Source organism: Lissotriton vulgaris, chromosome 3_1 (genome assembly GCF_964263255.1).
Source record: "Lissotriton vulgaris chromosome 3_1, aLisVul1.2, whole genome shotgun sequence".
Lineage (NCBI taxonomy): Eukaryota > Metazoa > Chordata > Amphibia > Caudata > Salamandridae > Lissotriton > Lissotriton vulgaris.
In genome coordinates, this window is record NC_141689.1 from 1,324,518,406 (window position 1) to 1,324,542,950 (window position 24,545).

Sequence of the window (24,545 nt, forward strand, 5' to 3'; positions counted from 1 at the left end):
CCGTTTGTGCACCGCCCGTCCCTTCTCAGCACCCACGTAACCAACAAAGAGCTGGTCATCCACCCGGAACTGGTGTGTGCGGTCCAGATAGAATGAGAGCACACGTTTGGGGTCCAGACGGTGTAGCCTCTCTTCCTCCTTCGAGGGATGCGGATGCGGAAAGATGGTGGGCAAGGTAATGGACGGCCTGATGTGGAAGGCTGTGACTACCTTGGGCAGGAAAGAGGGACGCGTCTGCAAGACAACCTTGTCCGGATGGACAGAAAGGAAAGGAGGTTTAGAAGAAAGAGCCTGGAGCTCACTCACTCTCCTGGCAGAGGTGATGGCAACCAGGAATGCAGTCTTAAGAGTTAGAAGACGAAGAGGGCAATTGTGAAGTGGCTCGAAAGGAGTGCACATCAAATAAGTTAGAACAAGGTTCAAATCCCACTGAGGCATCACAAAAGGAAGAGGAGAAACATGTGAGTGATACCCTTCAAGAATCTATTTATAACAGGGGATTTGAAAAGAGAAGGCTGACCAGGGAGGCCAAAATGGCAGAGAGGTAGCCTTTGATAGTGCCCAGAGCAGAGCCCTGCCGGACAAGAGAAAGAAGAAAGAAGAGAACCTCTGAAAGGGGGACTTAAATAGGATCCACAGCCTGTGCTGTGCACCATGCCACAAATGTATTCCACAAGTAGTGTGGCTCACTGGTTAGAGGCGGCAGACCCGAGAGCAGAGGACGGCCCGGGACCAGGGTTCGATTCCCGGTGCGGCAGGTTTCTGGACCAGGGTCAGCGGACTCGATAATTCTCTCGCCTCGGTGCCCACTCTGATCAGCGATCACACTCGGCAACTCTGGGCATTAGATTGCCTCATCTTCACTAACGGCCCCACCAGACCGCCGGGGATGCCTGGTCTCACCCTGGAGATACCCATTAAGGGACCATCTCTCAGGGAAGCCAGGAAGGGTTTCGCAGCGGTCGAAGCGCCTTGGGACCCTCCGGGTAAGTAGTGCGCTATATAAATGCCTATACATTACATTACATTACATACATTACATGCAGGCGTATACCATTTTGTGGAGGGACACATGGCGGCCATAATCACATCACAGACTTCAGGAGGCAAGTCAAATGGCCTCAACTTTTGCCGCTCAATCTCCACGCATAGAGGTGGAGACTGGACAGGTTCGGGTGGAGGACCATCCCCTGCTGTTGCGACAGAAGGTCCTCCTGAAGAGGCAGACAAATCGGGGGATCGACTGACATGCTGAGTAGCTCGGAATACCACTATCTCCGTGCCCAGTCCAGTGCCACAAGGATGACTTGGGCCCAGTCGTGCCTAATCTTATTCAGCACTCTGGGCAGAAGTGGTATAGGCGGAAAGGCGTCCAACAGACCGCAGCTCCACTCACAATGAAGAGTCTCAGAGAGACTGCCGCCTTGAAAATTCCAACACGCAGAACTGAAGACATTGTGCGTTCTCTTCTGTGGCGAATAGATCTAACCAAGGCTCTCCCCACTGCTGAAACAGGCCTTGCGCCACGTCCGAGTTCAGACGCCATTTGTGATCTATCATGCACCGACGGCTGAGTTCGTCCGCCCTGGCGTTCAGGGAACCTGCCAGGTGTTGAATCACTAGGGTCACGCCCTGGTGTCCAGCCAATGTCAGAGTCGCAGAGCCTCCTGACATAGGGTCCCCGACCCCACTCCGCCTTGTTTGTTGCAGTACCACATGGCGGTGGTGTTGTCCGTGAACACTTGCACTACACTCCCCCGGACAGAGGGGAGGAATGCTTTCAATGCAAGACGGATCACCCGCAGCTCCAAAAGGTTAATATGGAGCTGGGACTACGCCGGAGACCAGAGGCCTCTGATCTCCGCCTCTCCCATTTGGCCTCCCTAGCCCAGGAGGGACGCATACATCACAATTACATGCTCCGGTTGGGGCAGGGAGAGGGATCTGCCGCTGACCCAATCGCGGTCTTTGACCCACCACTGCAACTGTCTCGCAGTGCCATCCGAGATCAGGACATGGTCGCACAGGTTGCCCTGATCCTGAGCCCACAAACTTCAGGTCCCACTGCAGAGCCCGCATCTGCCACCTGGCATGATGCACCAGAAGGATGCAGGAGGCCTTCAGCCCCAGCAGCCACCTCAACCTGACCGAGACCCGGGATAGAGGCTGAAAGATCGGAATCAGAGCCTGAATATCCCGAACCCGCTGTTCGCGAGAATAAACCAGAAACTGCGCAGAATCCAGAACCGCTCCGATGAAGAGGAGCTTCTGAGAGGGACACAGGTGTGACTTCGGCACATTGATGAAAAAACCCCCAGCAGGTGCACGAGGTCGGCTGTAGTCTGGAGGTGGCCAACGACTGAGTGGGGCGAGCCCACCTTCAACAACCAGTCATCAAGGTAGGGGAAGACTGACACCCCTAACCTGCGCAGATGAGCTGCGACCACCGCCATCACTTTCGTGAACACCCGTGGGGCCCTGGTAAGGCTAAAGGGGAGCACGGTGAACTGAAAGTGCTTGTGGCCTACCGTGAACCGCAGGTAACGCCGGTGAGTCGGCAGGATGGAGATGTGGAAATAAGCGTCCTGCAAGTCCAACGCTACCATCCAGTCTCCGGGGTCCTCGGCAACTAAGACCTGAGCCAGAGTCAGCATCTTGATCTTCTTCTTCCGGAGGAAGCCGTTGACGTTCCGCTGCCCTTCTTGGGGACCCGAAAGTAGTGGGAATAGCAACCACGACCTACTTCTGGCCCAGGAACAGGCTCGATGGCCCCCTTGGCCAAGAGGACCGATACTTCCTCTTGAGACGTTGCAAGTGATCCCCCAACACGCGGTGGTACTGCGGTGGCATGGCTGGAGGGGTCGCCTCGAAGGGGAGGGAGTAGCCCCTTCGGACAATTTGCAGCACCCACCTGTCCAATGTGATGTTGTGCCAGTGGAGGAGGTGATGGCGGACCCTGCCCCCCACTTGCGTCGAATGGGCCTGAAACCTCGGAAAGCTTTGAGGCAGATGCTGCGGGGTGGTTGTGGACTGGCCACGCCGTTGTCCCCTGGCACCGCCACGGCGGTTACCACGCCCGCCGCCGCGTTGGATGTTAGACTGCGGCTCGTGGCTGGCAGGATGTAAAGGGGCACCCCTTCCTTGGCCACGAAAGGAGAGAAAAGCAGACTGCTGCTGACGCTGGCCCGAGAGGCCCAAGGACTTGGCCGTAGCCCCGGAGTCCTTGAAATGTTCAAGCGCATGATCTGCCTTGCCACCAAAGAGGTGGCTGCCACCGAACGGCATGTCCATGAGTGTGTTCTGGACATCAGCCGAGAAGTTGGTTGACCTCAGCCAGACGTGGCGGCGAACCGCCACCGTCTTTGACATCGCCCTGCCCAGTGAGTCCGTGGTATCCAGCCAACATCGAATGGAGTACCGCGCTTCGTCTCGTCCCTCCGTGAGGGCTTGAGCGAGCTTCACCCGGGCCTCCTCCGGGCACTCCAGCAGCACAGCCGCAACCGTATCCCACAGAGAGTGGGTATAGCGGCCCAAAAGGCAAGCGGTGATGATGGACAGCAACCCACAACTGAGGGAGGAGAACAGTTTCTTGCCAAACTGTTCAAACCTTTTGGATTCCCGATCTGGGGGTGCAGTCGGGAATGCAGATTGGGAAGTAGAGGTCTGGATAACCAGGCTCTCGGGGTGGGGTGGGTGGACAGGAAGCTAGGGTCGCCCAGAGCTGGGCAGTTGCGCAAGGCGACGTTCCTATCTACAGGGGGACCTGTAGCGGGCCTGGACCAGGTGCCAACCAGGACGTCTGTGAGAGCCTCATCAAAGCGGCGTAGAGGCTCCGGGGAGCTTACCTGCAGTTTAAGGACCTTAGTGAGGATGTTAGACCTCACAGCCGTGACGGGGAGCTTAAGCGCCAAGGCCTTGGCTGCCCTCATCAGCACCACACTATAAGCAGCACCCTCCTCTGTAGCCACGGTAGGAGGTTAGACAAAGCCAGTGTCAGGTGAAGTGTCGAGACCATTGGCTTCCCCTAGCTCGTCTGTCCAATCCTGAAATGACCGACACTCCCGTGTCAGAGGGTCCTCAGACCCCTCCCAATCCCCCTCGTCCTCCATCTCCTGAAATTCAGGGTCAAAGGATGGAGCCGGATCCAAGAAGAATTGCTCTTCAGCTGGCGTCGAATGCGGCGTCGAATGACGCCGGTCCGACGCCGGATCCGGACCGAGGCAGGGATTAGGGATCGTAAGGGCGACCAGCGGTGACCCGGGGGCCTGCGGCGCCGGGACCGAAGCACCCGACGGCGCTGGGGTCGAGGCACCCGGCCCGCATGCCGCAGGACCCGACGGAGGAGAGAGGGACCTCATGGCCATGAGGAAGGCCTCGATCTCCTCCGGCGTCGCGTTCAGCCCAGGGACCGGCGGATATGGAGCTGGGCGCAGCGTCTGCGGCTCGGGGGGGGGGGAGTCGGAAGAGCGATGTCGTAACTTCGAATTCTTGTGCCTCTTACCTGATGACTTGGAGCCCGACGAATGATGACCACTCGCCGAGCTTCGATGGCTGTGGCCCCACGACCAGTCCCTCAACCCCCTCCTGGACCTGCCAGAGCTCGAGGCGCTTACGGGACCGCTCCCGCCTAGCCTTCTACGTCAAGGCCCGGCAGTCGGGGCACGACCGGTCGTCGTGGTTAGCCCCAAGGCAATAGAGGCACCAGCGGTGGGGATTGGTAACCAACATCAGTCAGTTGCAGTCGGTACAGGGCTTGAACCCGGGCATCCCTACCGGCACCGAGAGTCGTAAAGACTCCGCAAAGGATCAAAAAGGATCAAAAAAGTTTAGTAAAAAAATTACTAAGGTACTGCTTTTTCCATACCATACCGAAGAACGGACGTCAGCGCGCGAGGGCGGCGTCTAAGTACTCCGACAATGTCATCTTGGCCGCGCCGCCGACAGAGGCGGAGCTGCAGACGACGCCTACCAACGTGCAGGGGTACTGCTACGCAAAACTTTCCGGATCCAGTCTGGCGTCTGGAGATATTCCAAGGTAAGGAATCTAACACTAACCTGTTTCTTTCAGATAAGGATAACATATTCCCGTAGAAACATGGCCCACCTGGACTTTCGGGCCGTGCATTTCCATTTGACCCTACCATGGAACTCACAAGTTCATTTTTAGACCCTCCTGTGTTAACTTCTCCTTTTCCCATAGGGTAAAATTTGACTCTTTCCCTGCAACATTGTAATAGAGGGGTCTCTATTACGTAGTGGATTAGATTTGGTTTTCATACAAGCCCTTCCTAACAATAGATGGCCGGATCTGAACTTTTTCACGCTAATTGTTCTCCTCAGGAACTTCAAAAGCCTGTGGTTCCCACCTATCTCTCATATTGCAGAGGGAAAGGCTCCTTCAGACATTTTATATTTTAAGCCCTTGGTCACATTACTGGCCCGGGTGAGCTCTGCACTAGCCTTTTTCTACTTGAACTGCTTCCAAGACTTATATTTATTCATCCCAGGTGCTGTTACTATAACCACTACTGTAGCTACACCCTCTTCATATGTGCGTCCTTATGCGAGGCCCCGCAGGCCTCAAAAGCCTGCACAAACAGCACAGATTAGATTTCCAGCAAGATCTATGAGCAAGCCCACGATTCCAGATACTGATGCTTAAGGAGCCGAGGAGGGTTATGAGGCTTTATCAGACTGCTATTCCTCCCAATTAGGCGCTCGACAAATTGCAAATGTCCTTTCTCCAAACTTTGGTAGGCTGTAATCTTGAGAACAAAATAGGTGATGGACAGAATGTGGATCAATGTCACACATTCAACCCAGTCCAAAGATCTGGGCCCAAATCCATCGTTTTTTTGCACTTCACACCACCCTGGGTTAGACAATGGCGATATGCAAATCAGCTCTGACCCTGTGCCCCATGGGAACAGTCCAGTCCGAACTACAAAAGCCATGTCCTTCCCAGAACGGAATCAAGCATCCGAGGACCGGACCGGTTTCGAGGTAACACCTCTCATCAGCCCGGCTAGCTTGACTCCAGTGGAGTGGAGTGCCTGGGACCCACGTCTGAGCATCCCCAGCGCACTTATGGCGGCAATTGCAAACAAAACAGGTGATGGACAGAATGTGGATCAATGTCACACATTCAACCCAGTCCAAAGATCTGGGCCCAAATCCATCGTTTTTTTGCACTCCACACCACCCTGGGTTAGACAATGGCGATATGCAAATCAGCTCTGACCCTTTGCCCCATGGGAACAGTCCAGTCCGAACTACAAAAGCCATGTCCTTCCCAGAACGGAATCAAGCATCCGAGGACCGGACCGGTTTCGAGGTAACACCTCATCAGCCCGGCTAGCTTGACTCCAGTGGAGTGGAGTGCCTGGGACCCACGTCTGAGCATCCCCAGCGCACTTGTGGCGGCAATTGCAAACAAAAAAGGTGATGGACAGAATGTGGATCAATGTCACACATTCAACCCAGTCCAAAGATCTGGGCCCAAATCCATCGTTTTTTTGCACTCCACACCACCCTGGGTTAGACAATGGCGATATGCAAATCAGCTCTGACCCTGTGCCCCATGGGAACAGTCCAGTCCGAACTACAAAAGCCATGTCCTTCCCAGAACGGAATCAAGCATCCGAGGACCGGACCAGTTTCGAGGTAACACCTCTCATCAGCCCGGCTAGCTTGACTCCAGTGGAGTGGAGTGCCTGGGACCCACGTCTGAGCATCCCCAGCGCATATTCCGCCCTAAGTGCGCTGGGGATGCCCAGACGTGGGTCCCAGGCACTCCACACCACTGGAGTCAAGCTAGCCGGGCTGATGAGAGGTGTTACCTCGAAACCGGTCCGGTCCTCGGATGCTTGATTCCGTTCTGGGAAGGACATGGCTTTTGTAGTTCGGACTGGACTGTTCCCATGGGGCACAGGGTCAGAGCTGATTTGCATATCGCCATTGTCTAACCCAGGGTGGTGTGGAGTGCAAAATAACGATGGATTTGGGCCCAGATCTTTGGACTGGGTTGAGTGTGTGACATTGATCCACATTCGGTCCATCACCTGTTGGGTTTGCATATTCCGCCCTAAGTGCGCTGGGGATGCCCAGACGTGGGTCCCAGGGACATGGCTTTTGTAGTTCGGACTGGACTGTTCCCAGGGGGCACAGGGTCAGAGCTGATTTGCATATCGCCATTGTCTAACCCAGGGTGGTGTGGAGTGCAAAATAACGATGGATTTGGGCCCAGATCTTTGGACTGGGTTGAGTGTGTGACATTGATCCACATTCGGTCCATCATTTGTTGTGTTTGCATATTCCGCCCTAAGTGCGCTGGGGATGCCCAGACGTGGGTCCCAGGCACTCCACACCACTGGAGTCAAGCTAGCCGGGCTGATGAGGTGTTACCTCGAAACCGGTCCGGTCCTCGGATGCTTGATTCCGTTCTGGGAAGGACATGGCTTTTGTAGTTCGGACTGGACTGTTCCCATGGGGCACAGGGTCAGAGCTGATTTGCATATCGCCATTGTCTAACCCAGGGTGGTGTGGAGTGCAAAATAACGATGGATTTGGGCCCAGATCTTTGGACTGGGTTGAGTGTGTGACATTGATCCACATTCGGTCCATCACCTGTTGTGTTTGCGTAATCTTGAGAGGCACATGGTATGGGGTAGGAGTCAAAGGGTGTGAAAGATCTCGGTGTACCCTTATATGGCACAGTCATAATTTTCCAACTTGCACAACGGCTGCACCAACCCCCTCTGCATGGCGCAAGCTGCACCGGCCTAATGCCAGCAGCTTCCGTACCACTGGCAGGGGGGCACCGAAGTCTAGGGGCTGCAATCTATGTGAGAAGGTCCAATATGATCCTTAATGTCCTTAATTACAGCGAATCTCACTGCAGTCTGGCGAGGCTAAATAGACGGGCCAAGAGCTGCTCCAATCTGCCTTGAGGCCCCTGCTCCACTCAGCCCACTCCGCTGCTAACACGTGGGAGGGATTGCGCCAGGATTGGGAAATCTGCAAGGTGCAATCCACAAAAGGCCCCCACATAAGCGGTAAAGGACATGGATATTGCCGCACAATGAGCCACCAGAGCGGGTCACTGGGCCACCCTGGCCACATTCCTTGCTGGGCACATCCTGGCCCCAACCAGTCTGGTCCGCTTAACTCGAGCTCCTCCAGGCTCTACTCTGCTGTGACGTTCGGCTGCCTTGGCCTCAATCAACAGCTTCCTTCTCAATAAAAAAAAGTTGTTGCCGGTTTTCATAAAAAAAGTCTTTTCCAATGCTTGGCAAAGCAAAATAGGTCTGTAAGTGGCATTCTAATTAATTTGTGGGAAATGTACAGAGATTAAATATCTGTTATCAGTGGGGCATGAAATTTCTCATCACTAGCATTACTGTGCTCAGCATCATAAGTGTGCTACAAAAGCTGCAGTTTAAGAGTGCGCCCACACGCCATGATTATCCAATGAGCGTTTCCTTTGAAAATATGTTGACATTCACTCTAACTGGAGCTTTAAGGTTTTGGATAATATTGCAGGCTTCATTCCAAATCGATGCAAAAAGATTATACAGTATGCGATAATCAACAGACTGTTTCGCCCCCTCTAACAACCCACACCAAAACTACTTCAAACGTTTCACATGTGTATCCCAATATATAGTGTACCATGGGTCCATTGTCCAACAGTGTTGCTCGTAGGTCAGCCCTTTATTGCCTGACACAAGATATTGGAGCACACAGAAGAGTATAACGATATCGAGTGATTTAGCATGAGAGGCCATAGTGGTGGTGTTTTTTTTTTATAGTTTAACTGTTCCAGATACATAGAACAACCGTACAGAAAGAGGACAACATGTTTCATCCGAAGGACTTTGTCAAATCTTTGTGTATATATCAGCAGTTTTTTTCTTTAACAGATTTTATTAGACTAATAGCACATATCAAGCAGCACCCTGCAATCCAGAGGCAACTGCAAACATATTGCATCAATTTACATTTGCCATTGACAGTTCAATTTATAGTCTTGTCAACCCCCCAGGAGCCTCTGTCCCAAGTTCAAAAAAATATAGAACCCCACCCCCACCCATACCCCCAACTCCCCCCTCACCCAACTCCCCTCAAAGGCCCCACCCCCCCGGTCACACAGGTCCACAGTTCCATATGCAAAGTTATACATATCAAATCTATATACAGTACAATACTCACGGTCCACCCCGCCGCCCCCCCAGGCCCATTCCAGTATATCTATATGCATGCTCCCCTAACCCGGGAGTAAATGTTCGTCCGCCACAGGGGGTTCCAGCCACAGTCCCAGATATTCTGCCCACCTGTTCCAGGTTTTATAATGCTTGCGTGGACACCCCCTGGCCACAAATATAGGTTGCTCCAGACCCATGCAGAAATCAAGCTTGTTTTTCCAGACCGCCACCGAGGGAGCCCTCATCGCCTTCCATGCCTGTGCAATATCTCGCTTTGCTAAGGTGAGCCCCAACAATAAGAGGTGTTGTTTGTATATATTGCCTCCCACCCCTTCCATTACGTGTAAAAGGGCCAGCTGCGGTGTGCGGGCTAGTCCCCAACCCAGGACCTCCGAAAGACAGGCAAAGATATATCAGCATTTTGAACTGCACAAAGTATAAGGTTGATTGGTTTAAAAGGGAAGACAACAGCTATAAAATGGATTAAGGCCATTTGTATGTATTTGTGTTGCCTAACTAGGCATCTGTACCAGTTTCAGATGGACCATGTGTGTCAGGATTATTTGTGGAAGTTATGTTGTCTCCAAATATAGTAAAGAGACAAGGCTATGGTAGGCCAGTAGAACGTCAGTAGACTATTTACTGAATGTTCCTCATCAAGCTAATCAGAGTAGTCAGGGCAGCAGTTTTTGCAGTAGTGACTAACCTCACTCAACTCTAAACCGGTCTCCTCTATACCATGCCACTAACTTTAAGCCTTGCTGAACAGCAGCCACCTGACTGTACAACATGGCTAAATGACATTGGCAAAGTCAATAGCTCCCACATAAGCGAGACCTATTGGCTTTGGAAATGCTGGTCCCTTATAGAGTTGTCATTACTAGAGCACAGATCGCATAAGTAGCATAAATCGTTAAATCCTAAATGCTATCCATTCTACTCACCTTTGATATGAAGATAGTATTGATCTTGGGATTGTGCTTGAAATTCTGTAGGATTTGCATTCTCTCTCCTTGGGATGTGGGTCCATAAATATAGGGTCTAAAGGAGAGTAAAGATTATAGATTTTAAATGTTTTGAGTTAAAATATCTTTAACAAGTTTAACATAAAAACATATGAATGATGTGGTAATAAAAGGGCAAGGAACATGATAGGTAACCTGCAAGCACTCTGTCATAGAAATACATCAGACAAGTGATATAAATATTCGTAAGACAATGGAGATGGTCAGTACCATCAACATTATCTTGACACGCTATATGATCAGTTGGAGATTTATCATGTTTTGGGCTAGAGTAATTTTTAAGCAAAGCGTGAAGACTAAGACAGGAAGTACAGGAGAAGAGGAGAGGAGAAATGTAAACAGAAGGATCGCATTCATGAGTAGCCAATGCAGATTGGCGCCTCTATAGAGGTTTGGATAACAATTCTGACCCAGTAGTTATGAAAAGAGCCTTGAGCAATACATTTCCTTAAGAGGGTGTAGCTTCAATATGGATTTATTGACTGCAAATCGTTATTGCATTTCATTGAGATTTACCTTTAGATAGGAGATTTCTACAACCAAGGATGTAGTCAAAATTGTAACTTTATGCCACCCCGACCACAGTGTATGGTGCATGAGTTTAACTGCTTGTTTTCAGTTGGAGAGGATACCTTTAATTGCCAGAGGTAATTTCAGTACTAATAGAAGAAAATCACTCTTGGAAAGTTCAAGGTTGGATGATTCAGCAGTAGGACTAGTTTGTAGCAGGCCTGGATTAGGTATGATCTTGAGAGGAATAACGATAATGTGCAGTATCTCATCTGAAAAAGCTTTAATGCATTTACATTCGTACAACATCCAGATTAATTTGTCTGGTTTTGCTTGCATTAGTATCGAGGATATCAAACTCTTTTCATGAATTTTGTATGAATTGCACAAAGGTCCATTAGATAGTCACAAAATGTGACTTGGAAATTTCATCAGTGATTCTTTTGTTTAAATCAGTTTTTTTTTCCATTAACAGAGTACGCAATCACATTTTCATTTGCACACTGTGAGAAGTTGGCCTGATATATGATGTCTCCAATTCTGGGGGCACCTTGTATCAGTCCAAACAATCCCTTATGGTGATGGTTGCAAGTCAACCTTATAGACAAGCTATCCTAAGGGTAGCATGGACTAAGCAGCCTTAAAGGCTTAACTCAAGAGGTCGTGTTAAGCAAGCTGTTTTACCAATCACAATCCTATAATATCAAATGAAAGGACACAACAAAAGTTATATATTATAAAAATATATGTATTTATTACTAGAATAATCCTCTGTACTCTTTTTGAGTGCAGAGGCACAAGCGTTTAAACAAAAGCACAGCTAAACATATAAAAGTTGCACAATTATGGATGAGGCCCAGGGGCCACTCAAACCATATATTAAGAAAGTGGTATAAGAGATACCAATCGAACAGTGGTTAGGCCTAGGGCCTAGGGAATCGCTGGGAGCAGTCGGGACTAGCAATGCTGAAGTCGGGAAAAGCCCGCGGGATTCGGGTGCAGCGCTTAAAGCACACATATGCACAAATGCAAAGTCAATGGTGCGTAAAAGTTGTAAAGTTACTGTTTAAGGAGACTTCCGCTTAACCTAGAAGGATGAAACTTTAGACACATATACTAGCGGTGTGTACCAGTGTGGGAACACCGGCGTTGCTGAGTTACCTCACCCACAGGAAGCGGGTGCACAGGTGCGAAGTGGTGTCGGGTTTCGTCACGCAGGTTGATGGTGCTTGGAGCTGAAGATGCTGCAGGCGTCGAGAAGAGAAGTGTCTGGTGTAATCCAAGGGTGGATCGAAGATATAGATTATCTGAAAGCAGAGGGGACAGAGTCTGGGTCACTCAGCAGTGACCAGGGTGGAACCAGGAAGGAACCAGGCAATGTCGGGCGCAATCAGGTCGTTGATGGGAAGCTCGTCTCCGCTGCCACGTGGACTCTGGGGCACCGAGGGCGTCCAGGAGTGGATCACGAGCTGTCCCGCGCAGGCTCTCGCTGTCGGCGGTGTCGGCTTCCGGATTGGAGCAAACAACTCTTGGCAAGCGCAACCCACGCAGGATTCGAAGATCGCTTAATACTCTGACCAGGAGGGTCAGAGCGGGTGCTACTTTTCAGGGGAGCGAGGGCAAGTCTGGAGCAACCCGACTCACAAGTTAGATTTCAAAGTTCGGCGGCACATGGGCCACAAGCCAACGGGCAAGTGACCGGGCCAACGCGTTGAGCCAAAAGATGCAGAAGGGCCCCACACAGCACTCGGTGAGTGTGGAGGGGTGAGCTTCGGTGCAAGAGAGGCTCAGGGCTGGGGCTTCTCAAACCCCAATGCACAGCTTCGAGGGTCACTTGTAGGCTGCACGGTCAGCGTCTTGTGGTCTTTCCAAGATGGCCGGCCCCACACTTCCGGTCGCCTCCACGGGTCTCAGCTCTGCAGGGACTGTGAATTGGGCTGTTAGAAGGCAGGCACGCTTGGTCCTGTCGAACTCTGTCGCTCAAGTTCCGGCGGGAACTGCAACAAAGCAAACATCGAGGTGCTGGATGGTGCCTGTTTGCACAGGGTGGTCACTTCTTGACCACAAGGGAGATTCTTCAGTCTTCTACGTCGAGTAGGATGTCGAAGGGTCAAGAGTTTTGTTTCATAGATTTCAGTCAGGATAATCTGAGTTCTTTGGCACTGCTCCCATTCTTATACCAAACTAGGGGGCTGGATTACCTGCTAGGTCCCTCCTATGGGTGGGACCCAGGAAGGGGGTGGTTACACCCCTTTCCCTTTGTCCAGAGTCGCGCTGGGACTGGGGCTGGTGTGCCCCAGAACCGGTTTGACCGGATTATGCAAGGGAAGCCTTGTGCGCCCCAGGCACTGTCTAATTTCATTCAGCCCTCCCTGCCCCAATACACTATTTGTCCAGGCCTCCTCTGCCAAGTTTCGGTCAGCAGGAGGAGGTCAGACTTGTGTCGGTGGCAGCAGCATCCATTTTGTGATGCTGAGGCTCTGGTTAGAATTAACCGCGTTTCAGTAAAGTAACATGTCTTCTCCCTCTAGAATGGTGGAATGCTATCCCCGTCGACAGGTGTCGAGGGGATAGTATTCCAAATCGTATGACACCTTACACGACATGTTTTGATAAAGCCAAACCAAAGTTAGCACATAACCGCGATGGATTATAATGCACTTAAGAGTATGTGGTATGGCATTATCCCGAAACAGCTAAGGGAGTTCTTCCAGACAGCTGCAGACAGGCTCAGCTCATGCTAGAGCACCATCTCAAGTAAAACCACGCACTCTGCCTCCAGGATTGATAAGGCCTGCCGTAGGAGTGACTTATAGGTTGATATGTGTCCAGATATAGGTTTAGATATAGGTATCCTCACCAACTTGAACCAGCTGAGTGATCAGCCAGTTGTGTCAATTTAAGAACCAGCCAGGGGTGGCAAAAGCTATGCTGCAGCCCCTGGTAGGCCTTGGATGCACCTATGCCCTTGGCACCTATAGTGCACTATACAGGGGCTGACAAGGTGTCCAGTACCAATTTGGTTATGCACCTAGGGTGCATGGAGTCCATTTTAAGGAGTGAGCAGAGAGCCTGGGGCCCTGATTAGCAGGGAACCAGGCCAACTAAGTCGAAAACCAGCTAAACACAAGGCTAAAAATCTGGGGTAACCATAGTCAGGTGTCCACCTTCCTACACACACTTATTGGACCTTCCACCCTAAATGTACAGTTTACAACTACACATATACAGTTTAACCACATTTGCTTCAGTGGACATATTAATTACGTTGTATGTATTTAACGCTTTACTTGCATCCCGACCAGCTATGCATCAGAGGCATTAGTAACTGTGTCCTCTAGGAACATCCCACTAAGGTATCTGCATTATGGTAGTTGTGATCTAGTTTACGAACTTTGAGAGGAGGAGACTAATGAGTGGGACAAAGTAAAAAATACAGGTACTGTATGTTTAACTAGTGCAGCCCTAGATCCCGAGATTGACAGTTTTACGTACTTCTTGTGTCTTCAAACTTATATTTATGTGGTGCTGGAAATGTGGGGGAGATTATATATTTAGCTTTGCAGTCAGCAGCGCCTCTATTATCGTTGCGCTAGGATTAGTGCATCTCTTGATACCCCTGCTGGTTGCATTATCAATCAATCAATACATTTATAGAGGGCGCTACTCACCTGTGAGGGTCACAAGGCGCTGATGGGTTAGGGGTGCTGTTACTGCTCGAATAGCCAGGACTTGAGGTGCTTCCTGAAGGTGAGGTGGTCCTGAGTCAGTCGTAGGTGTGCGGGGAGGGAGTTCCATGTCTAGGCAGCCAGGTAGGAGAACGATCTTCCTCCGGTTGTGGTTCTGTGGATCCGTGGGACGAGGGCGAGGCTGGTGGAGCGGAGCTGGCGGGTGGGAGTGTAGAACGAGAAGCGGTTGTTGAGGTATTCGGGGCCCATGTCGTGGAGCGGTTTGTGTGCGTGGGTGAAGAGCCTGAACGTGATCCTCTTGCTGACGGGGAGCCAGTGCAGGTCTCTTAGGTGAGGAGTCATGTGGCTGCGGCGAGGGATGTCGAGGATGAGTCGTGCGGAGGCATTCTGTATGTGCTGAAGACGTTTCTGAAGTTTGGCTGTGGTTCCTGTGTACAGGGCGTTCCCATAGTCCAGTCGGCTGGTGATGAGGGCCTGGGTGACTGTCTTTCTGGTTTCGGTGGGGATCCACCGGAAGATCTTTCGGAGCATGTGCAGGGTGTTGAAGCATGACGATGAGATGGCGTTGACTTGTTTGGTCATCGTGAGGGAGGAGTCCAGGATGAATCCCAGGTTGCGAGCGTGGTCCGTGGGTGTCGGTGTGGTGCCCAGCGCCGTGGGCCACCAGGAGTCATCCCAGGCGGATGGGGATTGTCCGAGGATGAGGACCTCCGTCTTGTCTGAGTTGAGTTTCAGAAGGCTGAGCTCCATCCATTCCGCGACGTCTTTCATCCTTCCTGGAGGTTGGTTTTGGTGGTGGCTGGGTCTTTGGTGAGGGAGAGTATCGGCTGGGTGTCATCGGCGTAGGAGATGATGTTGAGGTTGTGATTGCTAGCGATGACGGCGAGGGGGCTCATGTAGATATTGAAGAGGGTTGGGCTGAGCCATGAGCCTTGGGGTACGCCGCAGATGATCTTGGTGGCCGTGGAGCGGAAGGGAGGGAGGCAGACTCTCTGGGTTCTGTCGTAGAGGAGCAAGGTGATCCAGTCCAGGGCTTTTCCTTGGATCCCAGTGTTATGGAGGCGGGTTATTAGTGTGCGGTGGCAGACGGTATCGAAGGCGGCCGAGAGCTCTAGGAGGATGAGAGCGGTTGTATCCCAGTTGTCCATCAGGGTCCTGATGTCGTCGGTGGCTGCGATGTGGGCGATCTCGGTGCTATGGTTGGCTCGGAATCCGGACTGGGATGGGTCGAGCGAGTTGTTTGCTTCGAGGAATGCAGACAGTTGTTTGTTGACGGTCTTCTCTATGACTTTAGCGAGGAAGGGAAGGAGAGAGATGGGGCGAAAGTTCTTGAGGTCTCTAGGGTCGGCTGAGGGTTTCTTCAGTAGGGCGTTGATCTCTGCGTGCTTCCAGCTTTCTGGGAAGGTGGCTGACGTGAAGGAGTTGTTCTATGATGTTCCGGAGTTGGGGTGCGATGATGGAGTTGGCTTTGTTGAAGATGTGGTGAGGGCATGGGTCAGAGGGAGAGCCTGAGTGGATGGTGTTCATGAAGTGGGTGGTGTCTTCAGTGCTGACGGGGGTCCAGGTGCAGAGGGTGGTGGGTGTGATTATTGGTTCGGTGGCTGGAGGCGGGGTTAGGGTGCTGAAGCGGTCGTGTATGTCTGCGATCTTGCGGTAGAAGAACGTGGCGAGGGAGTTGCAGAGGTCTTGCGACGGTGCAATGTCGTTTTTGCTGGCCCTGGGGTTGGAGAGTTCTTTTACTATGTTGAAGAGTTCCTTGTTGTTGTGGTTGTTGTTGTCCAGCCGGTCTTTGAACGCTGTCCTTTTGGTGGTGCGGATCAGCTGGTGGTGTTCGCAAGTGGCGTTCTTAAGGGCTGTCATGTTTTCTGTTGTCCGCTCGTGGCGCCAGGTTTTTTCGAGGGTTCGGCAGGATTTCTTTGAGGGCGTCGGTGAACCACGTGGTTTTCCTGTTGCTGGTCTTGCCTGGGGGGTTCTTGAGAGGAGCGAGGTCGTCGGCGCAGTTGGTGATCCATTGTGCGAGGTTCTGGGCTGTGTTGTTGGTGTCAGGGGTGTCAGCTGGTGGGTTCAGGCTCAGCGATGTGATTAGCTGGTCTGTGGTGACTCTGCTTCAGCATCTGCGGGGGATCTGTTGCGTGTGGTGGTGGGATGTAGTCTTCTTGAAAGTGAAGTGGATGCAGCTGTGGTCGGTCAAGTGTAGTCCGGTGGTGTGGCTGAAGGAGACGTGGTTGCTTGCGGAGTTGGGGTCGAGCGTGCAGCCGGCGTAGTGGGTGGGGGTGTTCACCAGTTGCTTGAGTCCGAGGTTGTCGAGCAGGGTGGTGGTGTTGCTGTCGTTGTTCTCCAGATGGAAGTTCAGGTCCCCTAGGAGGATGTATTCGGGTGATGCTAGGGCGTACGAAGGTTTCGCTGAATTGTGTGCGCGGGCCCGGGGGTCTGTAGATGAGGGTTCCTCTGAGTGTGGTCTTGGGGTTGGTGTGGATCTGGAAGTGTAGGTGTTCGGCGGTGGAGATTGCGTCTTCGGCGTTGGTTGTGAAGCTGATGGTGTTCCTGTAGATGATGGCGATTCCTCCTCCGTTTTGGTTGATGCGGTCCTTCCGGGTGATTTTGTTGCCGTCCGGGATGGCTATGGCGATGTTGGGGGCCGAGGAGGCGTTCATCCAGGTTTCCGTGAGGAAGGCGACGTCAGGTGCTGTAGTATCGAGGAGGTCCCAGAGTTCGATGGCATGTTTGTGGACGCAGCGGGCGTTGAGGAGGCGTTGAGGAGGATGCACTTGAGGTGGTGATTGTTGTTGCTTTGTTCGGTGGGCGGGGTGCAGGTTCGGAGGCATGTGAATTTGGAGGTTTGGCAGGCGAAGGGTCCGTGGGTTCGTTTCGGGGTGGCTCGGTAGCAGGCGGGAGAGCGTCCGGTGTTGAGTGCGTTGAGGGTGGCGGTGTCTTATCTCAGTTGTGTGCCCTGGCTCCTGCGGGGGCCAGGGCTACTGTCGCTGGGCGAGGTCCAGACGCGGACGGGCACAGACGGGCTTGCCTTTGGAGCACGGCGCGCCCGCTGCGCACGTCCGATGCGCGGCCGCTGTGTGGCTTCCATATGAGGGGCTGTGGGAGAAAGGAGCAGCTGGGAGTAGGGTGGCAAATGGGAACAGCGGGGGCGGGGCCACAGGGACGCAGCGGCGGGAAAGGTGGCACAGAGGGAAGCCAGGGAACAGCGGGGAGAGGACAGAGAAGGCAATACGGGGGAAAGGGGGCACAGAAGGCATAAAGGGGGTACAAGGGCACAGCATAACTGAAATGGGGATTAACAAAGTACAAAAAAAAATTGAAGGCAACAGTGAAAAAACGAGGGGCAAGACCAGAGGAGACTAACGGAGCACCAGGCAGCGGCAGGGGCAGGCGACAGTGGGGGCAGCGTCACAGGAGGACCGTGTGGCGGCTGGGGGTGACCTACCTGAGGACAGGGTCAAAGGTCGCTGGAGGCTTAGCGTACCTGCGTCGGTGAGGTGTTTATTCTGTTTGTGCAGTATGGCGTCCCAGCTTGCTGAAATTGGGATTTTGCAAAGGCCTGATGTGTCTTCCCTGGGAAGTGTAATGCTCTTTGCCTTCGCCCATATTTGCAGGAAGCGTTTCCCGACCAATGCCTAGGGGGCATAGGGAGGCTTCCACCTTTTAGTGATAAGATGCTTCACTATTACCACTTCCAAGGCAATGAAAAGGGAGGTCACCCTCTGGCTTTTCCTCTTAGGATAGAGATGTATTATACATGTCTCATGCGAGAGGTACTGAGCACTCCACTCAATGGCTCAGGGTGTCTGTAACTAACTTAAGTCCAATACCCACAGAGGAGCTGTCAGTTCCATAACATACGCAATAGGTTCGCATCTGTAAGTTGGCAGGTGGCATCTATGAGGTTAACGTATTTGTAATTTTAGCCAGGGTGAGATAAGCTCTGCATAATATAGTATTGCATCAAGCAGAAGTGCATATTCCTGGGGACATAGACGGGGCTTTTAGCATGGTAGCCCACTCTTTATCTGTTAAAGGGCGGCGCAAGTCCTCTTCCCAGTGCCGCCTCAGGAGCGATAATGTCAATGAGGTGTGTTGTTTGAGAGATGCTGCAAACCATTTCGTGAGGTGGTTGCCCCGCCCCATAACATGCAAGTACTGAAAAGTTAAGTGCGTTGGAGGTTCATTAGTCATGGCTACTCAGGGCTGCTAGGAGCGAGTGATGTAACAAGAATTGGCCTGGGCTCTGTCCAACCTCTTCAATTATTGTAGCGTACAATGTTGATGTACCTTCCTGATATAGGTCTCCCATGTGTTGTACCCCCGCATCCCGCCTCTGGCGCAGCTCCGCCGATGTGGAGACTGCGTGACCCCTGGGCGTACCCTGCAGAGGCATTGCAGGAGCATACTGTGTTACATATAAGCTCCTACAATATTATTGATAGGTAGTGTTGAGCAGCAGGTGCTCTGGAGCTTCGCCTTTGCGCTAGGGTGAAATATTGAAAGGGAGGAGAAGGAAAGGGTGATGAAATGGCTGCTGTGTTGGTTAGCTGAAGTCCAGCCATCCATCTGGCCACCCACTGAATCTGCTCAGCAAGATAATATTGTTCAATATTAGGCACGGTTAAGCCTCCTTGATTTATTGGCAGGCAAAGCTTTTTGATGGCTACGTCACAGCAGGAGTTAACCAGAAGAACGTTTGACAGTGCACTCAAGGGTATGAAAAAAGGGATGCAGAATATAAAGGGGTAAATTGGTGACAGTATAGGAGCCTCAGCAGGACTACCATTTTAGTTAGGGCCATGCAGCTGATGGAGCAAGGTTTCATTCGTAAAGAAACTTGCTTGGATTCAACCCTCTCAAAATAACATGTAACGAATTAACCAACTTGTTTGTAAGTACTAACAATTGCACCACACAACATTTCAGTATCTAGGGGAAGATTTCCTATGTGCTTTACTAACAAGTAACCCAAGTGTCTTAATATGGCTGCCAAGAACTCTTCTGCGCATGCATCTACTGCATCTACGTGGTATGACGTCTTTCGCTTTTGGTGGGAATTCTTTGCAGCTGCGCAGTAGAAGCTAATATGGCCGCTTCAAACCTCACAAGCTAATGCATATGCTCTAGCTTAAACTAAACCTTGTTTGACTTGCTATGAAGTGAAATAATGTTGGGTGGAATAAAATCATGGGAAAATGAATTATGGGCGCGAACCTAGGTCAATTAAATCTAGAAGAAAATGATCTCATACTGGTATGGTGTGATGACCTTTCCCAGTCTTCTTGAACAATCAAATGAAGGGAATACACACATTTGCAACATTTGGGAGGTGGTACATACCTTAGAAATTGGTAGAAGTAAGATAGGCTTAGTCAGTTAGATTGTCCGACTTGTCACAGACCTGTCACTGACCCAAAGTGTGCGGAAGAAGATCGTGGATGACAGCGGAACTCAGAGGGCTGGTTGAGCACTCTGATGAAGATTCGAGAGATTGCTGAAGGAGAAGACTCTGTCCATTAGACAGAAACGAGAGTAGCTACAGAGAGGGGTGTGATGCTGGCGTTGCACTTAGCGGAGGGTATCTGTCCTGCACCTGCCCAGTCGGCACCAGATTAGTTGGTAGACCATCCCTTCTCCAGCCCTTGGCCTAGGGTTGGTCCTCACACCATTCTAGGTACATATAAATCTGTGTGGTATGTCCTTGTGCTGTTTCCCTTTCTCACCCTTCCCAGGTACCAATGTCAAAAAGTAATTTCGCAAAGTCAATCAATCAATCAATCCATATACTTTATTCGGCATGAAACACAATACCATATAAGTACAATTTGTAAAACAGACAAATATCACAATATCAAAGACCAAACCAAAAACACATGTGCAAAACGTTTGCTGATAGAGCCCCTTCTCCTATATCGTTATTATGCAGGTCATTAATAAATAGTCCTGAGTTCGAAAGGATCGAAGCGAATTAATAAGGGGGTAAAATATAAAAACAGCCTCCTAAAAAAATACGCAAATAATTAATCCCTTATATAAAAGATACCCTCCCCGCCCAATTCATTACTGGGACTTTAACATGCCAATACTACAACCATATATATTCACCCCTCACCTCTTCTATTTCTAAGTCTCAATGCCGACCTTAAAAAGTTTACGGTACAACAAAGTGTTAAAACGTCTGTGGACAACTTTAGAAACAGTAGGGCCACCTTAGCCTGCTTAAAACCAGCGTTTTCAAAAATGCTTTTTAAAAATAGCTTCCTAGGGCGCACATAGAAAGGACACAGTAAAACATATCCTGCGGAGACAGGTGGTCGCAGTCGCACGGGCCCTTCAACTCTGTGGATGTTGTGTAACCTGCCGGGACCGCTAAACTATGATGCAATAGGTTAGCCTGAAGTGTGTCATTAAAAATCTGTCTTGGGCATTATGGATACAAGACAAGTAAGGCTCAATACCCATACAAGATTTGGTCAAAAGATGTGCTCTCAGAGAGGGTTTAATCAACTCCCTATCTTCCCTATGGGAGGCCACATACTTCTGGAATTCCACCTTAACGTGAGCTTTATCCCGGTGTAACAGTTTTGTGGGGTGGTTAAAAATAATCTGTGCAGCCCATGTCTGTCAGGGTTTCCCTCACATACTTCAACCATGGGATGTTCCTGCCCGATCACGAGCAATACAATCCATTATAATCTGCTTGCTTAACGCCACCTCAGGGTTTGTCCAAATTTTGATCCAGAATATAATGGGTTTTATTTCCAACCTATCTCTAATGTGACTGACACCCAATTCCTCATGAATAATATGGGACGAAGTACTTTGCAGGACTTTCAACAGCCGCGGCAAGTATTTATTCTCTTCGATTTGGAGATATTGCAGATCAATAAAATCCCAGACCACACTACCATAAAGTGTTTTGGCACAGCACATCGAATTGTACAGTCTTAAAATTTGTTCCGGTGACCAACGGCCCAACCTACGCACAAAATTCATAATTGCACCGGAGCAGCTAACTAAAGTGCAATATTTCTCTTCTATCAGGGCTTTAAAACTAAGACGAGTATCAAATAGTATCCCCAGATATGAGAAAGTCTGCACTTTTTCCAGGCAGTGAGAGCCAATCATATAGTAATATTTCCTTTCCAGAGTTTTCCCCACCTCCATAATATATGATTTTGAAAGGTTGGCAGACAAATCTAAACTCTCCATGAAACGGACCAAGCCATCTACAGGCATTGTAGCCCTCGAGGGGTCTGTGCGAGAAGCACCGCGTCATCCGCGTAAAGCAGAACGGGGATTCCTCTTGTTCCTATCCTTGGCGAGTCCACCCCAGGAGCGTCTAGTGCCTGCTCCAGGCCATTTATATACAGGGTGAATAAGAAAGGGGCCAGAATGCAACCCTGTCTTACCCCCCTTGAACAAGGAAAGAGGTCGGTAGTGCTACCCTACTCATTATATCGGACTTGGGTGAAAGTATTCCGACGTAATGCTCTTAGAATGTTTACTAGACCAGGATCCACCGGTAGAGCCCCCATGAGTTCACACAATTTCCTGCGGTTCACCCGATCAAATGCTGCCGTCAGATCCATGAAAACCAAGTACACAGTTTCTTGACTAGCTTGGCTACCAATAGATATAAATTGAGGCATTGGTCGAGAGTTGATCATCCTGACCTGAACCCATACTGCGTGTCAGTGATTATATGGTGTTCCCCTGCCCAGTCCAATAATCGGTTGAGGATAACCCTGCCTAAAACTTTCACTGTCGCATCAATGAGAGAAATGGGATGGTAACACAGTGGACTGTCCCCATTTCCCTTTTTAAAGATGGGGACAATTGTAGCTGTAGACCAGGATGCAGGCATACCCGATTCCACTGCAGCATTAATAACCCTGGTCAATATGGGCGCCCAAAGTTCTATCTGGCTCAGGAAAAGGTCAGGGGAACCCCATCAGGCCCTGGGGCCTTGTTCCTTGTCAGACCCTCAATGCCCACCTTTATATCGCACAGAGAAAATATTATCTGGGATGCAGTCTCGCCCCCTTCCTCAACTACTGGTGGGTCCTCTGACCTGCCATGATTTAGAGGCCATTAAAGTGCCCATACCAAGATTCTGGCAGGATATGATTTGCTACCTTTGGTTTATTTCCAAAGACAGTGGTCCCTAGACAGCGAAGGATACACATGAAAAATAAATATAGATCAAATGATTTCTATATTCTCTGTCCAGTCGGACAGGATTTAATATATCATATGCAGAGATACTTGATCTCATAATTGATGAATCTCCTGATATTTTCTTCTTAACAGAAACGTGGATGAGTGATGACATGTCAATCATTCCGAACTTAGCATTACCCCCTGACTACTCAATTACTCTGGTAAATAGAGCTACCAGAGGAGGCGGTATTGCTGTGATCACGAGGTCTGTCTATTCCTGCCTCTTTAAGAAAGTCAACCTGGCAGGTGGGGAATGTGCTCACTTTAGCATTGCCGTCAACACTCATTTCACCTTTTCAGGACTTTTAACCTATAGGCCCCCTGGATCCGCTTCCGGATTTAATAATACTTTGATGGAAATAGTAGAAGCTTTCGCTGTAGGGTCAGCAAACTTTAGCGTTTTGGGTGATCTTAATCTCCACTTTGAGCTAGAGCACAACCCGACCATTCGCACCCTGACTGCTGACTTAGCTGCTTTTCAGCTCCTTCAAATAATCAAGAGTCCCACTCACATAGGAGGTCATGTGCCGGATCCGATTTTTACTAACATTGAGATGCCCAATACTTCTACTCCTATAGCTTGGTCGGACCATTTTTTAGTTAATATGACCTTCTGTATTCCTGCATCTACTCCTTGCAAATTCCAATGATCTACACTTAAAAGACCATGGCGTAAGCTTTGATTAGAAGACTTCCACGCATTGCTGAGATCCGACCCCTTGGGTCCATTTAATAACGTTGAGGCAGGATAGGATTCCTTCTGTGCATGGCTTACCCAGGCACTTGACATACTTATACCAGCCACCTGGGTCAAAGGGCGCAATCAGTATGCCAACTCCTGGAATAATGATACCTTGGCGGTCCTGAAGAAGACCTGCAGAAGGTATGAACGTGAGTGGAGGAAAGGCTACTCCTCCGAGAAAAAAGCCTGCTACTTAACGGAGCTCAAAGCATATCATAGAGCTATATGCAGGATAAAGTTGAGCTCCAATCCCGCTAAAGTCATCTTTAAGATTCTTAAAGAGCTCTGTGTAGGAAGGTGGATATCTGACTATGGTTACCCCCACACTTTTTGCCTGGTGTTTAGCTGGTTTTTGACATAGTTGGCCTGGGATCCTGCTACTTAGGGCCCCAGGCTAATTGCTCTCTCCTTAAAATGGACTCCATGTACCCTAGGTGCATACACAATTGGAACTGGTTCACCTTATAGGCCCCTGTAACAGTGTACCATAGATACCCAGGGCAAAGGTGTAGCCAAGGCCTACCAGGGGCTGCAGCATGTATTGTGCCACCCCTGGCCTGGCCTCCATATTTGACACAACTGGCTGATCACTCAGCTGGGGTAAGTTGGTGTAATCACCTCTTACTTAGATATAGTATCCCTATATCTAACCTTAACTGGACACATGTTAACCTATAAGTCACTCCTATGGCAGGCCTTAACAATCCTGGAGGCAGAGTGCGTGGTTTCATGTGAGATGGTGCTCTAGCATAAGCTGAGCCTGTCTGCAGCTGTCGGGAACAACTCCCTTAGCTGTTCCGGGATATTGCCATACCATATACTCTTAAGAGCATTATAATCCTCGCGGTTATATGCTAACTTTGGTTTGCTTTATCACAACATGTCGAGTAAGGTGTCATACGAATTGGAATACTATCCCCTCGACAGTTATGTCGACGGGGATAGCATTCCACCCTTCTAGAGGGACACGACATGTACATAACCTGAACCCCAGTTAAAGTTAAACTCGAGCCTCAGCATCACAAAATGGATGCTGCCACCACAGACACAAGTCTGACCTCCTGCTGCTGGGAGTCCTTCCAGCGAGGGAGGCTTGGACAAAGGGTTTCCTGCCTTGGGAGGTGCGAGCACCACCCCAGACAGGAGTTTGTGTATT

At 50.3% G+C, this 24,545-nt stretch overlaps 1 protein-coding gene across 3 annotated transcripts in view; it reads right to left on the reverse strand.

The window, feature by feature from the left end:
- ERCC3 (ERCC excision repair 3, TFIIH core complex helicase subunit) overlaps positions 1 to 24,545 on the reverse strand; it is a 1,672,020-nt gene that overhangs the window by 564,667 nt on the left and 1,082,808 nt on the right. For all 3 annotated transcript variants that reach the window (XM_086961802.1, XM_086961803.1, XM_086961804.1), the window contains one exon: positions 10,148 to 10,244. In XM_086961802.1, the coding sequence (XP_086817928.1) occupies positions 10,148 to 10,244 (97 nt within the window). The remainder of the gene's footprint in view (positions 1 to 10,147; positions 10,245 to 24,545) is intronic.